The following is an 18,251-nucleotide window of genomic DNA, read 5'->3' as shown; positions in this document are numbered from 1 at the left end:
CGCCACTTATGTGAACTTATGTGTGTTCATATGTTAATACCAATACATGATGAACACTCTAAAACACATAAAGAGACATTACAAAGAATAAGAAAAAATTTTTGTTGGAAATATATATTTTTGTGCTTACAAAAACGATTTTAAAATTTAATGAGACCAGTGTAATTCAACATGTGTTTGATTTAACCTTAGTTAAAGGCTTTGAAATAGGGTTAATCTGAAGGCCCAGTTTTAAGCTCAGTTTATTTCTAAACTTGTATTGCTGGCTCAGAAGGAAAAGCTTCTCAGGAAATGAGTGGATTCAAATGCAATAAAGCTCTCTTTGGTTGTACTTACTCAATCTTGATACTTGTTTTTTTTCAATCCACATACCAATTATGGAAAGATTTCCAGTTTAAAATCTCACTAGTAAAAAACTATTTATCCTCTTGAAACTCAGTTCTTTCTGCAAGCCAATTTTGTAAGTGTTGTGTTTTTAATATTGTAACAGTTTGAGGCTCACCAAATGTTTTCTGTTTGGGAGATTTTTATGAAGTTTCGAAATTATCCTTCCAAGTTTAAGTGCAAATACATGAGAATTTTAGTATCGTTTTGAGTCATAAAGTCATCTGACGATGGGAAAATATACAAATGGAGTTTCTTGAAGTGATCATCCTATACAGTGGTGAACGGGGAGGCAGCTCTTTCAGAAACATAGCTGACTTCTCATTCACAAAGAAGAGGCTCCTTGACCTCCAGCAACCTCACCCAGGAGGCTGAGGTTCAGACTCCTTTGGACAGGTTCTAACACGGGAATGTGCCACGGCCAATGGCAAAGAAACTTGCCGGAGCTGGTTCACCGAGGAGCGGCTGCCCCAAGGGCGTGGGCCAGCTGGAACTGGCCTACGGAGGGGAAGCGCCAGCAGCAGAATCCCCACAGGGGAACTTCGTGTCTTAGTTTCATCTTTGGAACTAAGACATAAAGTCATTTTTTAAAAATTCTACAATACTGAACCACGATTTGACACAGAAGACACAGTGTCTCTCACTCGCTTATGCCCTGTTGGGGTCAGATCCACTCTTCCATTTAATTACATGAAGACCCAAAGAGCAGCCTACGGTGACACAATTGATCTCTAAAATAATATTCTCCTGAACTCTGAGGGCCCCCAGGAAACTTGCAGCCAGGGCAGCAGTGGGCAGGGGCAGCTTGTCCCGGGCTCATCCCCTGAACCTGCCTCTCAGGCCTATTTCCCCTGACTTCCCAGTGAGCTAACTGCAGCCCCACCTGGGCTCACTTCTTTCCTACAGAATATCTAGGGAGTCAAGCAGCCCTACCTAGGCCCTCTCCTATTGCTTCCCTAAGCCACAGGTGGCAAATGCAAGGCCTGCAGGCCAAATCCAGCCTTGCACCTTGTTTTATCTGGCCCAGCACCTTGTTTCTACCCAGCAAGAGCGCCAAGTTCTCAACTGTTCAGGAGTAGTTACATTCACACAGTCCTAAAATTACATTCAGCACTTGGAAGGCAACCTCGAGGCGGATATGGCCCCCAGTGAAAATGAGTTTGACGCCCCTGTTCTATGTTAAGACCTTCCTTTGTTTCATTGCTCCCAGCTCTAATAAACATACTCTCAAAATCACCTGGACTCCTATTGTGAAATCTGTCTTACATGAAGTCAAGAACCCACACACCACGGTCGACCTTGCTCCTGGTCCCGGCCCCTTCTGGTGACAGTAACATCTACCGTGACCATGATACACTGCTTCACACTGAGAAGACAACATTGGTACATCGTTGTTAAGTAAATTCCAGATTTCATTTGCCTTTCAATAGTTTTTCCATTAATGTCAAAATAAGTATTTTTTAGATAACAGGAAAGGGGTAGTTCGTTTTTCAGTGGTAAGTAATGAACTATCAAAATTATACTCCTGAAAAATCCTTGTTCATTAATATATTGCCTTCATAAAAATTTCCCTTCACTAAATAATATATGTGAAATGTAAGTGACAATACAATGACCAACAGCTCAAGAATTATAATAGGCATTCAATTGAATAATATAGTATTTCTGAAATGTAAATAAAAGTAACATTAAGGAAAAATGTTTACCCCCGGCTGGTACAGCTCAGTGGATTAAGCACAAGCATGTGAACCAAAGGGTCACTGGTTCAATTCCCAGTCAGGGCAGGTGCCCAGGTTTGTAGGCCAGGTCCCCAGTAGGGGGCGCATGAAAAGCAATCACACATTGATGTTTCTCTCCCTCTCCCTCTTTCTCCTTCCTTTCCTTTCTCTTTAAAAATAAATAAATAAAATCTTTTTTAAAAAAAGACAAAATGTTTTGTGATAAAAATAAAATTTGTCATACTCTCTAGGTATAATGATATGACATCACTAGAATGCATTATTTCAAGATTTATTTGCTAATATTCAAATGTGGAAAAGATCTGGACTACACACTAGTTATTATCAGAATTGTTTTCTCATCTTCTGATGTGAAAAGCACATCCCATCCCTGGGATCATGAGACAGATGTGGGCTCAGGGGGAGCAGAATCTCCCGTAAAAGAGGATGCACTTGGTTTTGTTGTGCCTGATGAAGAAGAGGAATGGGTGGTCGGCATTGAAATCAATGGACAGGGGTCTAGATCGAAACCCCACCTCACTCCCGGTCCCCGCTGAAGCCTCTGTCCCTTGCTCATTTATCTCCACAAAAGACTTGTGGAAAACTTCGGACAGAAACAGCTGTCTCCCTGCCGACATCCCTGAGAAGTCAGCCTTGCTCTGGTCAAAGGCGTCGCTCATGCCCATGCTGCTCAGGGCTGATTTGAGATCGTAGCTCTCCTCCAGCTTGAACTTGGGAAGGTGCAGCTTCACGTGGTACAGCTCCATCATGTCTTCGCTGGTCCACTCGCCCAGCTGCTCGAACGTGGCGGCCTTCTCCAGCTGCGGGTGTGGAACCAAGGAAGAGCCGGCAATTCCGAAGTGAGTCGGTATTTAGAGGAACAAGTATAAAGGACACAGGGACGATAGCTAAGGGCGATGGAAATGGGAGGGAGGTGGGGATCACAGGGGAGGGGTGGGCTAGAATGGGAGAAATAAACAGAAAACTGTACTTGAAAAATAACTAAATAATTTTTTAAATAAAAAACTAAAAAAAAAAGTGGAGGGACAAGCATTGCTTAAGTGAGTTCTACATAATGACACAGATGAGTTACGGTTGCTCCCGTTTCCCAGGGTAACAAAACACACACGTATAGAAATTCTTTGCATCACAACATCCCTCACGTGGTCGGACCTATAGAATCTTTGTTTTTCAGATGGACAGTTTCCAAGATACAAGAGTATTCCATCTTGATTTAAAATGGAAGTACTTCTACGATGATACACAAAATATCAACTATGCACTCGAATCAAAATAAATATAATTTACACGTCTTCATGAAGGTATACACTATAGGACACGTTGTATGTCAGGGCACAAAACCCATTAATTTTAATGAACATGGGAGACAGTTCTTTGAAAACAAAACCTGAGGCAAAATTAGATGTCTATAATCACAAAAATATGAATTTAGTAACCATAAACAATGCAGAAAGATAGATAGATGATAGATAGATAGATAGATAGATAGATAGATAGATAGATAGATAGATGATAGATAGAAAGAGAAAAAGACACCCAAATCTTAAGAGTTACGACATTTTTATACTGGTTTTGATGGTAATTTCTCTTTTTATTTTAAAAATTTTTAAGCAAATAGATATGTATGTATTTATACAGATATGCGTGTGAGGGGAAACCCAGTGTTTGAGTTTTTGAATAATCTGTTTTAAAGCACGTGCGTTGCTGCCCGGAGAGTTTTCTAGACCAAAGTACTGCCATCAATGACACACTTGTAAACGATGGGCATTTACAATGTGACACCTTCTTCCGCTCAGGAATCTGCTCACTTGGGAAGGAAGGTCTATCTTGTCGGGTGGGGCTCTGCTGGTTTGGTGCCCACACTCGGTCCTATTTTCATTATCCTTCCAGTTTCATCAATTTTATGACACCATTGGAAACCTTTTTCCACACACTAGAAAGGCCGCGGAAACGTGTAAGTATAAAAAGTCCGGCGCACATGAGCCATCAGGCACCGTGCAGAGAAAGACAGGCCACCTGCCGCAGGGAGCCCAAAGTCCCATCAGACATGCAGAGTGTCGGGAATGCCGTCTGACCAAAGTTACGTCCGGCTTCAAAGAAATTTGGCAGACCGGCAACTTACATAGTGCTTATATCGCCTATTTCTCCTGAAAATGGTTCCCTTGATTTTTAAAAAGTTTTTGAAGGTTTTGGAAGTAAACATAATGTTTTAAAAGGTATATCTAATGCTACATCAATGCAAGTGATTACAAAATTCATCTCCCATTAGGTAGGTCCTCCCAGAGGGAGAGGAAAGACCCAGACCCAGTGAAAGACTGTTATGATGAGCCCGCTCAGCTTTGTGACTGACAAAGGCTATCTGTATCCATTGTTCGTATGGCTGTTTGTGTGGCCACCCCGTGCTACAAGTGTCTAGCAGGGACGCAACCTTTCTAAGGAATAGTAAGTAACGTCACCCTCACGGAGTTCTGCAAAGCTGAAATGACACTGTGAAGGTAGAATGCCTAGGGCAGAGAGGACGCTGGTTGCCTTCCTCCACAGGAATTAGAGAATGGGGCAGCCCTGCTACACAGAGACACGGAGGTAAGCACCGGGACCATCTTCACCGCAGACAGAAGACTCCTTACCTGCTTCAGCCCACTGACGTCTTCCGGCAGCAGGATGAACAGGCTGAGGTCACGGCTCTTGTAGTAGAGTTGGAGGCCGGTGGCTGGTGGCTCTTCTATGTGAAAAACGGGAAGCTTTTCTTTCATCGACATCATTTGCACGGGTTTGCTTGTGGTCTACAGAAAATAAGTAGCGGAGCACTGAGAAAATGTCCCCGGGCGTCTGGCACCGGGGCAGAATTGGTGGCCCCTGCTAAGTGCTGAATAAAGTTATTCAGACCTCATTTTCTGGAAATATGTGTTCTACTGGATAACACCAGTAACAGGGGAAATGGGAGCTTCATTCTCTAACATTATTGTGGCAACATGTACATATCATAGCAAGCTAATTCTATCAAATACTTCAAAAATTACATAACCTTATGCAAACTATGTAAGTAAAAATGATTCAGGAACTGAATAAGGTGTGTACTTCAAATGCAAACATTTCGAGAAAGATTTTCAGTATCATAAAGATGGAAATTCACTGAGAATGAGGAGACAAGCAGTAGACTAGGAGAACATATTTGCAAAACACATGTGATAAAGGACACGTATGCACAATTTATAAAGAACTCTAAAAAAACTCGGTGGTAATGAAACAGACCACCCAGTTTTTAAAATAAGCAAATGATCTAACCAGAAACCTCTTCTGGGAGAGAGCGAGAGAACTGAGATTATGTTCTGAGACTCTGCAGGTGCCATATTCCAACACATGCGAGTTGCTCTTATTTACGTAAGTCAAAGCTAACACAGTTCACACTGTACTGGTGCCAGTTTGGAATGCTTTTCTATTGCTTGCAACTGAAAAATTCCTGGTGACGATAGTAAGGTGACCATGCAGCTCATTTCTAGTTGGCCTGTCGGGTTATACACCGCATCCCTCCCCCATCGTTATCCCACTGACGGAGAACCGCCTACCCCACGCGCCTGCGGGATCGCAGCCGTCGGTCCTCAGCAGCACTGTCTGTGTGAGCGGACCCCCCCCAGGACCAAACAACCTTTACAAACTTCGGCCTATCACTTCCTTTCCTAGGAATTTGGAGTGACATCTGTCGGACTGTCTCTAGAATGGAGGAAGTGTTGTGAGTAGCCGGGTTCTGCCATTGTAGATCAGGACGAAGAGGAAGTTAGACTTCAGCCTGAGAAGAATGATGGGAGAAACCATTGAAAAGATAGAGAAGGAGTCCTGACAACATTTGAATCCTCGTTTCCACTCAAGTCTCATGACCTTCCAGCCCGTGGCTGCTAGGAGATATCTGTCGTCTTATGTCCATCTCTGTTTTTGCTGGAGTAGGTTTCTAAAGAATACAAGTGGTTGTGTTCTAACACAGAGAGAAAGCTTCATGAAAGAGGTGAGATTTTAACATTTTTATTTGTTTTTGTGGGGAGTAGAAGAGAGTATAGGCTTAGTAGAACTAAGAATGGAACTCAATAGTGAAGACTTAGGGGTTACGATTATGATAGACTTCTAAATTAGTCACGTACCACGCAGAATGTCTCACCTGGGAAACAAATGCAATAGCTACCCTACCTTCTCTAGCCTAGCTGTAGCAGGTTCTGAGTGATAAAGTATGTGAATAGTCTATTTTCAAAGAAAAACAATGGAAAGGGGATTTCAAGGTGGGGTGGAACCAGGGGCTTTCATTTCAGCCATGCATGCTCTAGTAAGAGCCATGCTTTATAAGAGCACATATGTAGGAAGAGGGGTAAATTTACCATAGAATCCCTTCTACAATGCCATGTGAAAATTCATACTGATTATTCCAAGGTTCCTACCTTATTTATTCTGAAAGGCTTCTCCGTGGTGTCTTGGGCTAAGAATTGATGTTCCCAGATTCCTTTAAAGTAAAGGGCATTCACCAGAACCATTCTGGTTGTAAAATCCACTGCATCATCAGGTAGGAGATTCTGGATTTTTCCTACAAGAACAAAAGACAGGTTTCAAATGGAGTATTCCAATGTTATATTGCAGCGACATGCCACACTTATAAAAGTGATGATTGTGAAATACTGTTGAATGATATATATACCCACAAATAATCCAAACCACCCAGTTAGCATTGACAGAATACTAGTCACTGATCTCATTCAGTTTTTATCAGTTGTTCTAATAACTTATTTTTCTGGACCAGAAATCAACCCAAGATCTCAAGTTGCATTTAGTTGTCCTTTCCTCTTAGTCCTCTTTAATCTGGGACAGTTCCTCGGTCAACTTTTGTCTTCTATGACCTTGATGCTTTTGAAAAGGTTTTGTAAGAATGTCCATCAGTCCATTGGTCTGATGTTTCCTTGGGGTGATATTTAGGTTATGCGTTTTTGTGAGAGTACTGCTATTGTAGGTCTTCCAAGAAAAAAATGTCAAATCCTAATCCCTGAAGAGATGCGAACCAGCCCTTGTGACCCTCCAGCTTACCCCTCAGCTGCTACATTCTTCACACAGGTGGCTCACAAAACACTATGCAGCTTTATTTATTTTTTAAGATTTTTATTTATTTTTTAGGGACAGGGGAGGGAGGGAGAAAGAGAGGGACAGGAACATGAATAGGAGAGAGAAACACTGATCGGTTGCCTCTCAAACACCTACAACCAGAGACCTGGCCTGCAACCCAGGCATGTGCTCTGACCAAGAATTGAATTTTCAACCTTTCCATTTGCAGGAAGACACCAAACCCACTGAGCCACACACTGCACATGGATGTGCAGCTTTACTGAAAAGTCCTAAGGGCAGCATTTCTAGAGATTTCAGTAGATCTAAGGTGTGGCTTGACCATGTCTATTCAAAGCAAAACAAACACTCATCCCCCGTAAAGCAGACTTCTTGGTTTTAGAAATTAAATTTAAATATGATTTTCAATGCCTATGTGAAAACTTTCTGAAACATCTTTTGTATTCTTTTTTAATCTGTTGAAAGGCAGTATATCAGGTGGCTGATTCAATTCTAGTCAGGGCGAATGTCTGGGTTGTGGGCTAGGTCCCCAGTAGGGGGCATGAGAGAGGCAACTGAGCAATGTATCTCTCACACATCGATGTTTCTCTCTGTCCCTCCCTTCCTTCCTTCCTCCTTTTTCTAAAGATAAATAAATCAAATATTTTTTTAAAAATAAAGACAGTATATTAAATTTCATTTAAAAATTCTCTGATTTAACATGAAGAGTCCCACTGTGTCATTTAAAAAATATTTTCCTTTGCACAGAAGTTTTATTTTTTAAACCTCTGTGTCGTTCTAAGTTAATTATTCCATCATTTGATTGAGTTGTAGGAGATGCACTGAGGATTGAGGTTGACACAGCTTGATCCCAAGTTGATTGAGATCAAGTTGTTTGAAGTCTTATTGCACTGTTCTCTGGGTTCATATGTTTTCAGGGAGCCTAGCCTGTTGAATTCACGTCCATGCTGTTAATTTCTTTGACAAAGTATATATAAAATGTACTTACGTACAACTTCAAAGTAACACAGAGCAAATGGACTCTTCTCAGAAATCTTAGGACCCTTTTGAGAGTTGCAGTGCCACCTACTGGACACCCTCTTCACATACATGCAGGTCAAGTCCTGGGGCCACATATCCCTGTGGCTTGAGAGTGCCCAGCGCACCCAGCATGTGACAGACTTTGAGAATAAAATACGCAGACAGTTGCCTCCTCCACCCCTCACTTTTTAGAGACTTAAAAACTATGACAAAACCAAGTCAGAAAAAAAAACATGACAGCATGTGACTGGTATTATCTCTCAGAATTCAACTCTGAATGCCAGGTAAGCCCCCAGCAGTCCACAGGATGATTTGCAAAGAGACCTGTTTGAAGGAGTAAGGAGAGAAGCTTCTTTCGAATAGTTCAGACAGAACCGAGTCACGCCAAAGAGTTGCTAGCAACTTCTCCATAAGAACACGTGGAACTCTCCTCAACAAAGTCAGAGTGACTGAAACAGCTGATCAGTTCTTCACTTAAACTGAGGTTGCATAGCCCCAAATAGCAGGTATGTGTGTCCAACATGTAAAAGAACACACAGGAAGATTCGTGCTTTCTCCCTCATTGGAAGGCTCACCTCTGAGAAAGAGTCGGCAGGACCAGCTGGAGGAATGAATTGTGGGAAGCACAAGACAGGGCCTTAATAAAGCACCCTGACCATGACAGGGTGAGTGTAGTGGGGGGGCACTCTTCCTTGATGGGTGCTGACAACAGAGGCTTTTCAAAAGGCACCCGTCCTGTCTTTTGACCGTATGGTGACCGTAACCTGGAGTTTACTCATTCCTCATAACTTAAAGTGTTTGTTCACTTTGTCTAAAACAGATCTTCTGTGCTGTCAAATACGATAGTCCCCAGACACACCTGGCTCCTTCCACTTCAATTAATTAAAATGAACTAAAGGTAAAAGTTCAGTTCCTCGGTCGAGTTAGCCTTATTTCTAGTCACCTCTGGTCAAATGTGGATAGAACACGGATCAAATTGGGCAGTGCAGATTCACGGCACAGTGGTCATCCAGCAGGAGTTCCTGCACAGCTCTGTCATCTAGACCACAGGTGGCAAACGCAAGGCCCGTGGGCCAGATCCCGCCCTCCACCTTGTTTTATCCCGCTCAGCACCTTGTTTCTACCCAGCGGCAGCACCAAGCTCTCTCTTAACTGTTAAGGAGCAGTTACATTTATACAATCCTAACATTACATTTGGCCCTTTGAAGGCAACTGGGAGGTTAATGTGGCCCCTGGTGAAAATGAGTTTGACATCGGGATGTAGACAATTGTCAAGCGCCAGTGTGTTTCCATCTACCCAGGGAAGCACGGACCAAGCTATGCGCTCAGCATCAGACAGCAGGTCTGCTCTCAACTCTGAAAGCCTTTGCTGGGTGTGAAGACAGCAGATTAGATGCTTGCTCCCAGCCTGCCCCCCCGGTAGGGTTTTTCAGTTGACATAGTAGGCACTGGGCTAAAAATTCGAGCCCAGCGACCTAGTTCAGCTTCTTCCTATTCTTACTTCCACCTCCGCCATGTGGAATTTGAGTTTTACAATATGCTTTTTCTTCTATACTCCCAGCTGGTCATCATGCCAACAGGAATAGTGTAACGCTAGCTAATTCTAATTCTTAAAAAATAGGACTTACTTTCAGATGAATCCAAATCTGGAATAAGTACATGGTCATTCCTGCCTCACCTTGACTTTTGAGTCGTTAGTTCAATGAAAAGGGAACTGAGGATTGAGGGCTGCCAACTTCCTCAATTCACTCCAATGAACATTAATGTCCCAAACAACGACAGTGAGGGGGCCTGTGATGTGTGAGCGATTCAAAGCTAAAACCGGAATATGACAGAGCTCTTGTGCTTGGGCTCCTTGAGTCTGGCGGGAGGGGCAGATGAAATTAAGCATCAGCACTCATTTCAGTAACAGGGGACAGTGTCAGCAATGAAATGATGCCTAGACAAAGCACTTTGCTGGACACCTCGGGGGAAGCTTACCCTCAGTCTGGCTTTCCACCCAAGAGTTGATCTCCTTTCTGATTTGGTCAGAAGCTCCCAAAAAGTTAACAGACTGTGGTGTTGCACCAAAGTATGTTTCCATGTCTTCTAAATATTTCTGAAAGATACAGGCAAAATATCCTTTTGCAGAGCATTTCCAAAACTGAGAGATCAAGTCAATGTAGATCATCAAAAAGCTAGGTAGAAAAACAATTGCTGCCACACACATGCCCAATACTCCTTTCTCTCTCCCCCACTTGGGCTTTGGTCAAAGACCACACACACACACACACACACCTCTTTAAACTTGGCTGGGCACTGACTTGCCATGCAGAAATCCAGGTATGAAAGATAGGCCTACTGTTCACGTCTCTGCCCTCACTGCTTGAAGTCTGAAGATAACTTTATTGTGTCTATTGCTACCCCTCCATCCTATCCAATGTCCTTGCTTTTTGCCCACTGGACATCTGTGTCCTCCTGCTTCTTCTAAGATGTGCCAAAAATGTGATAGATGGATGTGAGGGAAGTCAGTGAGTGTCCTGGCCCTGGGTGGACCCCTCTGAGGAGCCCTGGAGTCTGAACTGAGGATGAAGTCATGGTTGACACTATGGGGTTCCCATCATGGGAAGGGGGGCAAAGTTTATATTATTCCATGTTAAGAGTCTTTTCAAAGTCTCTAAAGTCATGATGGGAAATGCCTTGTCTGATTCCAAGGTTGGCTTTACTCTCAATTACACCATCTTCGGGCACAGTCCCAGGACCAACACCGCCCTCTGCTCCTTCAGACGTACCCCATGTCCACGCTCCCATGTCCTGCTCCACTGCCCATGAAACACATGTTGACATAGAGAACATATAAACCAAACTTATATATTATCACTTTGTATAAAAATCTGATCCTAGACCTGGTTTGAAACCGATTATCGATTTTCATTATTAGACATATTGGTTAGTCTAAATGACTGTTTACCAGAAATGCTGACCTTGTTAATGTTGACCCTGAGATCCCTAGAGAAACATGCAAAGAGTTAATTGAATGGTCTCACATGGTTCTTTCTTTCCCATCAATTTTAAATAACATATTTGCACTTACATCATAAAATGGATAAGTTTTCTCTCCGTATATCCCGTTGGCTGTTTTAAGTATATAGGCATCACTGGGACTATTGACTTCAGAGATGAGTGTCCGGAAATCCGAGTGTATTTCTTCAACCTTCCCCAAGTTGCAGTCCTAAGAAAAGGGATCAGTCAAATACAGACTTTGAACAAAAGCTACTTATATCAGCACAACCTATAACCTAAACCAAATGATTTGGTGTACTGTAAACAAATGCTGGAATCAATTCTAAGGTAGATAAAAATGTTTTCTCTAATGTTAAACATAAAGGTAATTGAGGGTTTCAGTTTCTCTCCATTTAGTTTGCAAAAGCAGAAACAATTTTGAAAGCTTTGAAAGGGAAGCAAAATTCTCTTTACACAAAAGTAAAACACAGGGGGAAAAAAAGACCCTTCCAAAAAGTGTAGCTATTTTGTATTATGAAAAAATGCTTCTATAATTTTCATGTATGTTTCTAAGAATAGTTACCCAGTAAAAGTTGCTTAAATTAACCACAATCCTGCAGGTGCTGAAAGCAGTTTCTCCTTAATCATCAAATGGATATTAAGATAGAAAGCAGGGGTGTCCGACCCATGGCCATGGGCCACATGTGGCCCAGCACAAAATCCTAAATTTACTTAAAACATCGTGAGATTTTTTGGGTGATTACACGTTGCAGTGCATTTAACGTGTGGCCCAAGACAACTCTTCTCCTTCCAGCGTGGCCCAGAGATGCCAAAAGGTGGACACATACCGTTTTCCTTTTCTTTTCACTTTCAGGATAAGATTTGATGTCCTGATCTCTGTAAAACTGAAGTACCTGTAATTTCCCCCCCAAAAAAGACAACATGTGAGCACACTGGCAGACAACAAATCGTGTGGAACACGGCTCAATAAATACAAGTCAGTCATTCCTATAGCGACAGAACGTGTAATGGGTGAGCCCAAGGGGCTCTGATTTGATCTAATGGTGTGGTAGCTGAACCTAGGACAGCAAGTCAAGAGGTGTTTTGAAATAAATTTTTTAAAGTCTGATTTAAGTTACTCCTTATTTTAATACTTTTTATGGGACATTTAGGATAATGTTGGGAAAGAGGATATTCACCACTTGACATGTGGACACATGTCCTCTGTTTTCACCCCAGCATGGCATTTGCAAGTTAACAGGAAGGATGTGGGCATCCCTGCTTCCCCTGAACTGCACAACAGTAGAAGATAAGGCAATAATTCCCCCTTGCACACCCTGGACCCACCTGGCAGTGAAGAATACAGTGTGTTCGACCAAAGCTGTGCTGCCCCGTGGTGACGGAACAGGGACCATTGGCCGTGGGAAAAGGGGTGCATAGGCCACTCCTCAGTCTCAGGTTAAAATGAAACTGTCCGCGTTCAAATAAATATTCAATCAAATGCGGGCAAGCGTTATATTTATAACACTTGGGAATAGCTTCCAACTGGAATCATCTAAAATTAAGTCTAATATGTAAGTAATTAAGCTTCTTAAGAATTAATTTTTAGCCAGGTTTCTGTCGTTGCTGTTTTAAACCATCTTGTGACTGACAAGAATAAGGGTGATATCCTGGGCCTAAACTCACAGAATTGATATTCTGCTTATCTCACTCAGAATTATGCGCTGTTCCCCTTTCCATCTCTGGCAGAGAAGACCCCTTCTTGGGTGGAAATTCTGTTATTTGCTCTTCCCATTGTCATATGATTTAGGGCTGGAGTTATTTGTTTGTGTTTATTTTTATTTAAAACACACACATATATATGCTATGTTTACACAAGCATACAGAGACACGTGTTTTGCTATTTTATTATGCACTTTGTCTACAGCTACACATACACGCATCGTGTTTTCAGGATGCTGTGTTTGGGGGATGCTTTAGGATACTTACAGCAAATTGTAACACAGGTCCTTAATGATTTTCCTAGCAAATTGACTTCCTTTCCCAGACTCCTTTTTATGGCCTAGAAAACTTTTTTTGAGTGTTTTTTCAGTGTACCTTTTATTTCAGAGAATATGGTTGCAACATGTGAGCTATTTGGAGTTTGGGAGAAAAGTGAAAATAAAAGATAAAGAAGACATTTTGCTTTTAGGCAATAGGGGTGACAGCTTTGCCACTCACCTGGGCTATTTGGTCTGCAGTGGTACCTCTGGTGCCCAGATACACCATAGCCAAGCAGGTTGAGATGCCCCAGGGAGAAAAGAAAATATTTTTACCCTCAGCAGATTCAGCTAGCTTTTTGCTAAATTCCAGAGCAAATTGGTTGATTGATTTTGTTAAAGAATCCATTGGGAAAATCTAAGAAAAATAACGGGGGGGGGGGGGGGGGGGTGCGGTGCAGAGAGAAAGAGAGAAGATGTTAATAATCTTTTCCATTCATTTTACTTTTGTAAAAGAGTTAGTTAGCTTATATATTATTTTTTAATTATCCTTCAATGAAATCACAAAAATATATCTTAGCCCATTTAGATTCAAAAGAACTGAATGGAGTTAGGGGCTTTAAAAAAATTTAGTCCAACATTATATTTCACGTATTAGAAAAGTCAAGTTAAGAGAGTTTAAGAGAATTGCTTCAAGCCTGAGTGCTAATGCACATCAGAGAATAGTTGGGTTCCAGTCATTCAGCAGGTCATGATGAGGTGTCACAATGTCACAGTAGAAATGGCAGTGGGACCAGGGCCCCTCACTCTTACAGCCAGTGCTTCTGTTCAACACACCACACAGCCACTGACTCGACAGGGTAAGTGAGAAATAAGTGTGCATCTTTTCAACTTCATACTTTTTCTCACTCACTTTTTCATCCATATTTCCATTTTTAACCTTATTTATTGCCTTACACCTTTACATACAATATTCTTGGATTCTGGAATGCTTTTATGGAGCTTTATTCTATTGAAATCAAACTCTGACCAAGTTTCTCTTCTTCTCTGGAAGCTTTTCCTGACCCGTTGGGTACACAGGAACTTGTCTGCCACTGAAGTCCCCTGACACAGTGTTTGCCATGTACTTGTGGTTATCACACCACAAGTTCTGTTCTCTTCTGATATGGCTGTATCTTCCCAACTGCAGGGTAAGTTCCTCCAGAGCAAAAGTTCTTCACACTACTTCAAACGTCTCCCAGAGCCTAGCTCAGCACTGCACACAAAATGAAAGCCCTGTAAATACTTGGTTATCACATTCATTGTTTAGGCTCTAGCCACCGTTTCTTAATCTACTTAAACTCAAAATCATGCACAATTTAGTGGGAAATCCTTTCAGAGAAATAGAGAAACCAAGACTCTTCTGTTTCTATTTTCACTCACTCGAGACCCTCTGAAACTGGTCTTCATACACAAGAGAACTCAAAGCACGCCCCCCCTTTCTCTCTGATATCATATTCAACTTCTAAATGGCAACTTTAGTTACCTTGACATTTTCATTTAAGTCTTTTAAGACCAGGTCTCTACTTTAAACAAACAAAAAAAAAGTTCAATTTATTGTCATTTTATAGCCAAATAATTTCTCAACTTGGTTAAATGATGAAAAGTAAATCAAATAGGAGGCCTAGAACCTCCTATTAGTGCCAGAGTTGTCTAGAACTGGGCCTTCCACTGGCCTCACCTGACCGTCTGAGAAAACTAGAATTCGAACTTAAGAAAAGCCAGGAGGACTTCTCTCTAGTCCAATAGTTGAATCAAGGGAGAGGCATGCGTAGACAAAGCCTTGATTTCATCACGATGGGGATTAAGTGATACAGCTGAAGCCCCTTCTAGCCACAGGCTCATACTTAACAAAATAGCTTCCCAGCCTCTAACTCATGCCCTTGTTACAGCCTCTGGCTATTCCAGAAGCTGATGCTAATCCTAGGCTGACACTGTTTGATTAAAGAGGAAAAAACAAGTCTGTGTAGTAGTACTTCTATATCCTTATAAAATGAACTTGCCTGTGAATATTTTTTTCTTATCAGATTCATGCCATCTCGAAAATAACTTCCTTATTTCTTTTGGGGTGATATTCATTCAAATAATACTTTGTTTGCTACCTATTTATTAAAACTTTATCTTTTTAGAACTCATGAATTACATTCATATGGAAAATTCTTGGGTCTTTAGCCAAACCATACTTACCATGAAGGAAGAAGAGGAGAAACTACTATCTCTGAGTCTGGGATTTTTATCTTTCTATTTGCAATTATTTTGGAATTTAGTTACTCCTAACAAATCCCTGAAAACGATAATTCTCTCTAGTGAAAGAACTAAGTTCTTATAGAAAGTGAAGTTAAAACTTTTTCCATACAGTTTTCTTTATGGAAAGTTATGAAGCAGTGGTCTTTTGCTTCATTAATTTTTTCACTAATACCATCATTAACATATCAGATGTAGCCCAGATATATTAGCCCACATACAAACAGAAAATTTTCCTTTTTTTTTTTTAAAGAAATTTACAGAAGTGCCGAGACAGCCATTAGTAAAATTTAACCCAACAGTGGAAAGGGTTTCCTTAAGGATGCAATATCTTAGGATGAAATTTAACAGGATATAATTTGTCTGTATAAAGGCTGAACAATTTTTTTTCTTAAGGGAAGACTATAAATCCCTAAAGTAGAAGCCTACGGTGCCATTTCCAGGATGAAATGCTCCTTTGCTCAATCTGCAAAGGGGTTTAGGAGTAAAGATGGAGAACTATGGAAATAAGAAAATGATCGTGCCTTTCAACAAAATGCCTCGGTGTAGAGACACACACTCCTGCAATATCAGAATGTGAAAGAACCTCAGAGCGCCTCTATGGCAATTGCCTCATATTATCAGCTGCAAAACCAAGGCCCAGAGAGGTTCAAGGAGTTGACTCAAATGCCCAGCAACCCAGCAGCAGACATCCCTGCAATCCCATTCTCTGGACTCTGAATACAATAGCTTTTGTCATTGGATATCATTGTCACTAAGATTTTAACAGTAAAAAAGAGGAACTGGGTTATGGAAGAGGGTGGACAGGGGGAGGGAGCAAGAGGAAGGAGGAGGAGGAGGGCAGAGGAAGGAGTCCCCTGCCCTTTTCCAGAAGAGGATACCCAAAGCTCCTCAAATTCCCGATGACCCTGATGCTGTCACTGACCTCACGGAGGGGCACGCATCAGAATGTGACATCTCCCCACCCCCAGCATGTCTATAGTCACCTCACGCCACTTTCTGAGGGAAGTAATAGTTTGGGGTGTTTTATAACAAGCACCTAGTGTAAGGTTGGGGGGCTGTAGGGACTTAGATTGTTCCATGAAAGAGAAGCAAGTTAATGGCTCATGGAATGGTGGCCAGAACAGGGTGCTGGGTGGGACAGGGTATAGAGAGTCGAGCTATTATATCTACACGTTAATGACTGGAAACAAATTCAAGCAAAAGCTTTGGGCTCAGTTATTCCGAGAACATTCTATTTCTGTTTACCTATGTTGACAGATTTAGAAATGTAACTAGAAAAAACTCCATTCATAATTTTGCAATCCTAGTAAAACTATGTATTTCTCTAACTTCTTTGGAAATGAATGTTCTCCCCTCCCTTAGCCATCTTTCCAGTAGAAACTCTGAACCAGCCAAGGGTTAAATCTCTCTGACTTGCACAGAATTCTTGGGGGATGGAGCTCTATCTATTTTTTCTGTTTCAGGGAGTCTCGATCATTTATTATTTAGCTAAGCACTGCAACAAAGAAAAAAAACATAAGTAAACATTTTTAAACAAAAAAAAAGTATTTAAATACCTTGTTTTCTTCCCCTGGAGCAGAATTGGAAAATCGTTCCTCAAGTAAGAAATGGTGGTGGAGTTAAGTAACTTGTAACTGTAGAAACCTAAAAAACAAAAAAAAGTAGCACCTCCCTCTTCCAAGCCCCACCCTTTTGATTCCCTGTTACAGGCCGGGACACTCTGCCTTTCTGGTTTATCTTGGCCAGAACCTCGAATCCAAAGAGAGACAGTTAATAAAGGTTTTGCCTGAATTCTTTAATACCCACATTTTCCATGTCTGTCCACATGTGGAGACCTGAATTCTGACAAATTATAACTCACAGTTTCCTTGCTCAATCACTTCTCTAGGCTGCCAGCTGGCAGCGATTAGAGTGCTTGCCCTTAAAAAGAAAAAAATAGAAAGCTTCCAATGAGTGGGGTAACATTGGTCAATGAAAGTAAATACTATCAGTATGTTTCCCTTTGTGCGGCTCTTATTTTTCTCTGTGTGTTACGGGAAGAACTCAGGCCGAACACTGGAGGAAGGGAAGTGATTGTTTCCTTTATTTACGCGTGCCGATCCAGAGGAGGCAGTCTCCAAATTCTGGACCCCGATCAGCGGGGAGCAATTGCTTACATAGGGTGAGGGGTGGTCTGTCACTTATACCCTTACTTCTGGTGCAAAAGCAAGAAGCAGCTTACAGAGGCAAAGGAAAAAACAACAACAACAAAACAAGTCATAAACAAGTCATTCCCTGAGTGCTGTGCTATGTTTTAAAATAACTGCCAATTTCCTCTAACATGTGTAAAGAAAGACACACATACGTTCTCATGTACTGGCTCAGAGTTTAATATCTGAAGGTTGGTGTGGAGCCCAGAGCAGAACGTTCATCTGGATTTCACTAGGGACTGTGACTTGTGGTCGGAAATTCTATGGTGCCTGCCAGACATGTGCTGAGCAGATATTATCCATGGATGCCTCGGCCTATTATTAGCTGAAAGTATTACAGGAAGCTCTAAACAGAGGGCCTGTTCATGGTGACAGGCCGCAGTCCCGCAGAGGGTGACTTGAGCTGCAACTCTGCAGGGCGTGAAGACACTCTGGTCATCATGCATTAAATGCTTCAAGGTAGATGCTGCTGAACCAGCCAAGAAATTGGTTCATCTTCTTTAAAGTCACTGACTAAGTTTTATTCATTTCCCTCAAACCTTCTGCAGATTCCTTCCCATTTATCTCTTGATTAAAAC

At 41.7% G+C, this 18,251-nt stretch overlaps 1 protein-coding gene across 2 annotated transcripts; it reads right to left on the bottom strand.

Moving 5' to 3' along the window:
• Positions 1-2,380: 2,380 nt before the first annotated feature.
• SERPINB10 (serpin family B member 10) lies at positions 2,381-17,429 on the bottom strand. Of its 2 annotated transcripts, XM_037156431.2 has the most exons (9): positions 17,291-17,429; positions 17,041-17,128; positions 13,440-13,616; positions 12,068-12,133; positions 11,311-11,448; positions 10,218-10,335; positions 6,548-6,690; positions 4,751-4,906; positions 2,381-2,923 (listed from the first exon to the last, which is right to left on the bottom strand). In XM_037156431.2, the coding sequence occupies exons 3-9, from the start codon at positions 13,605-13,607 to the stop codon at positions 2,519-2,521; spliced, it is 1,194 nt and encodes a 397-aa protein (XP_037012326.2). In that variant the 5' UTR covers positions 13,608-13,616; positions 17,041-17,128; positions 17,291-17,429; the 3' UTR covers positions 2,381-2,518. The 2 variants fall into 2 exon arrangements, with proteins under 2 accessions (XP_037012326.2, XP_037012325.2); XM_037156430.2 differs by having other exon boundaries at positions 17,041-17,429.
• Between the last annotated feature and the right edge of the window lie 822 nt (positions 17,430-18,251).

This window comes from Artibeus jamaicensis, unplaced genomic scaffold (genome assembly GCF_021234435.1).
Source record: "Artibeus jamaicensis isolate MK-2021 breed Jamaican fruit bat unplaced genomic scaffold, CSHL_Jam_final contig_354, whole genome shotgun sequence".
Taxonomy (NCBI): Eukaryota; Metazoa; Chordata; class Mammalia; order Chiroptera; family Phyllostomidae; genus Artibeus; species Artibeus jamaicensis.
Note: the sequence above shows the minus strand (reverse complement) of the source record. Positions and strands in the feature narration are given on the sequence as shown.

What these genes read in the sequence shown, in the direction of transcription:
- SERPINB10 (XM_037156430.2), bottom strand. Translation starts at nt 13,607, where the DNA reads ATGGATTCTTTAACAAAATCAATCAACCAATTTGCTCTGGAATTTAGC. An exon ending in CTGCAGACCAAATAGCCCAG is followed by an intron (nt 12,134 to 13,439) that starts GTGAGTGGCAAA and finishes GGGAAATTACAG; the next exon opens with GTACTTCAGTTTTACAGAGA. An exon ending in AAACTTATCCATTTTATGAT is followed by an intron (nt 10,336 to 11,310) that starts GTAAGTGCAAAT and finishes TGTATCTTTCAG; the next exon opens with AAATATTTAGAAGACATGGA.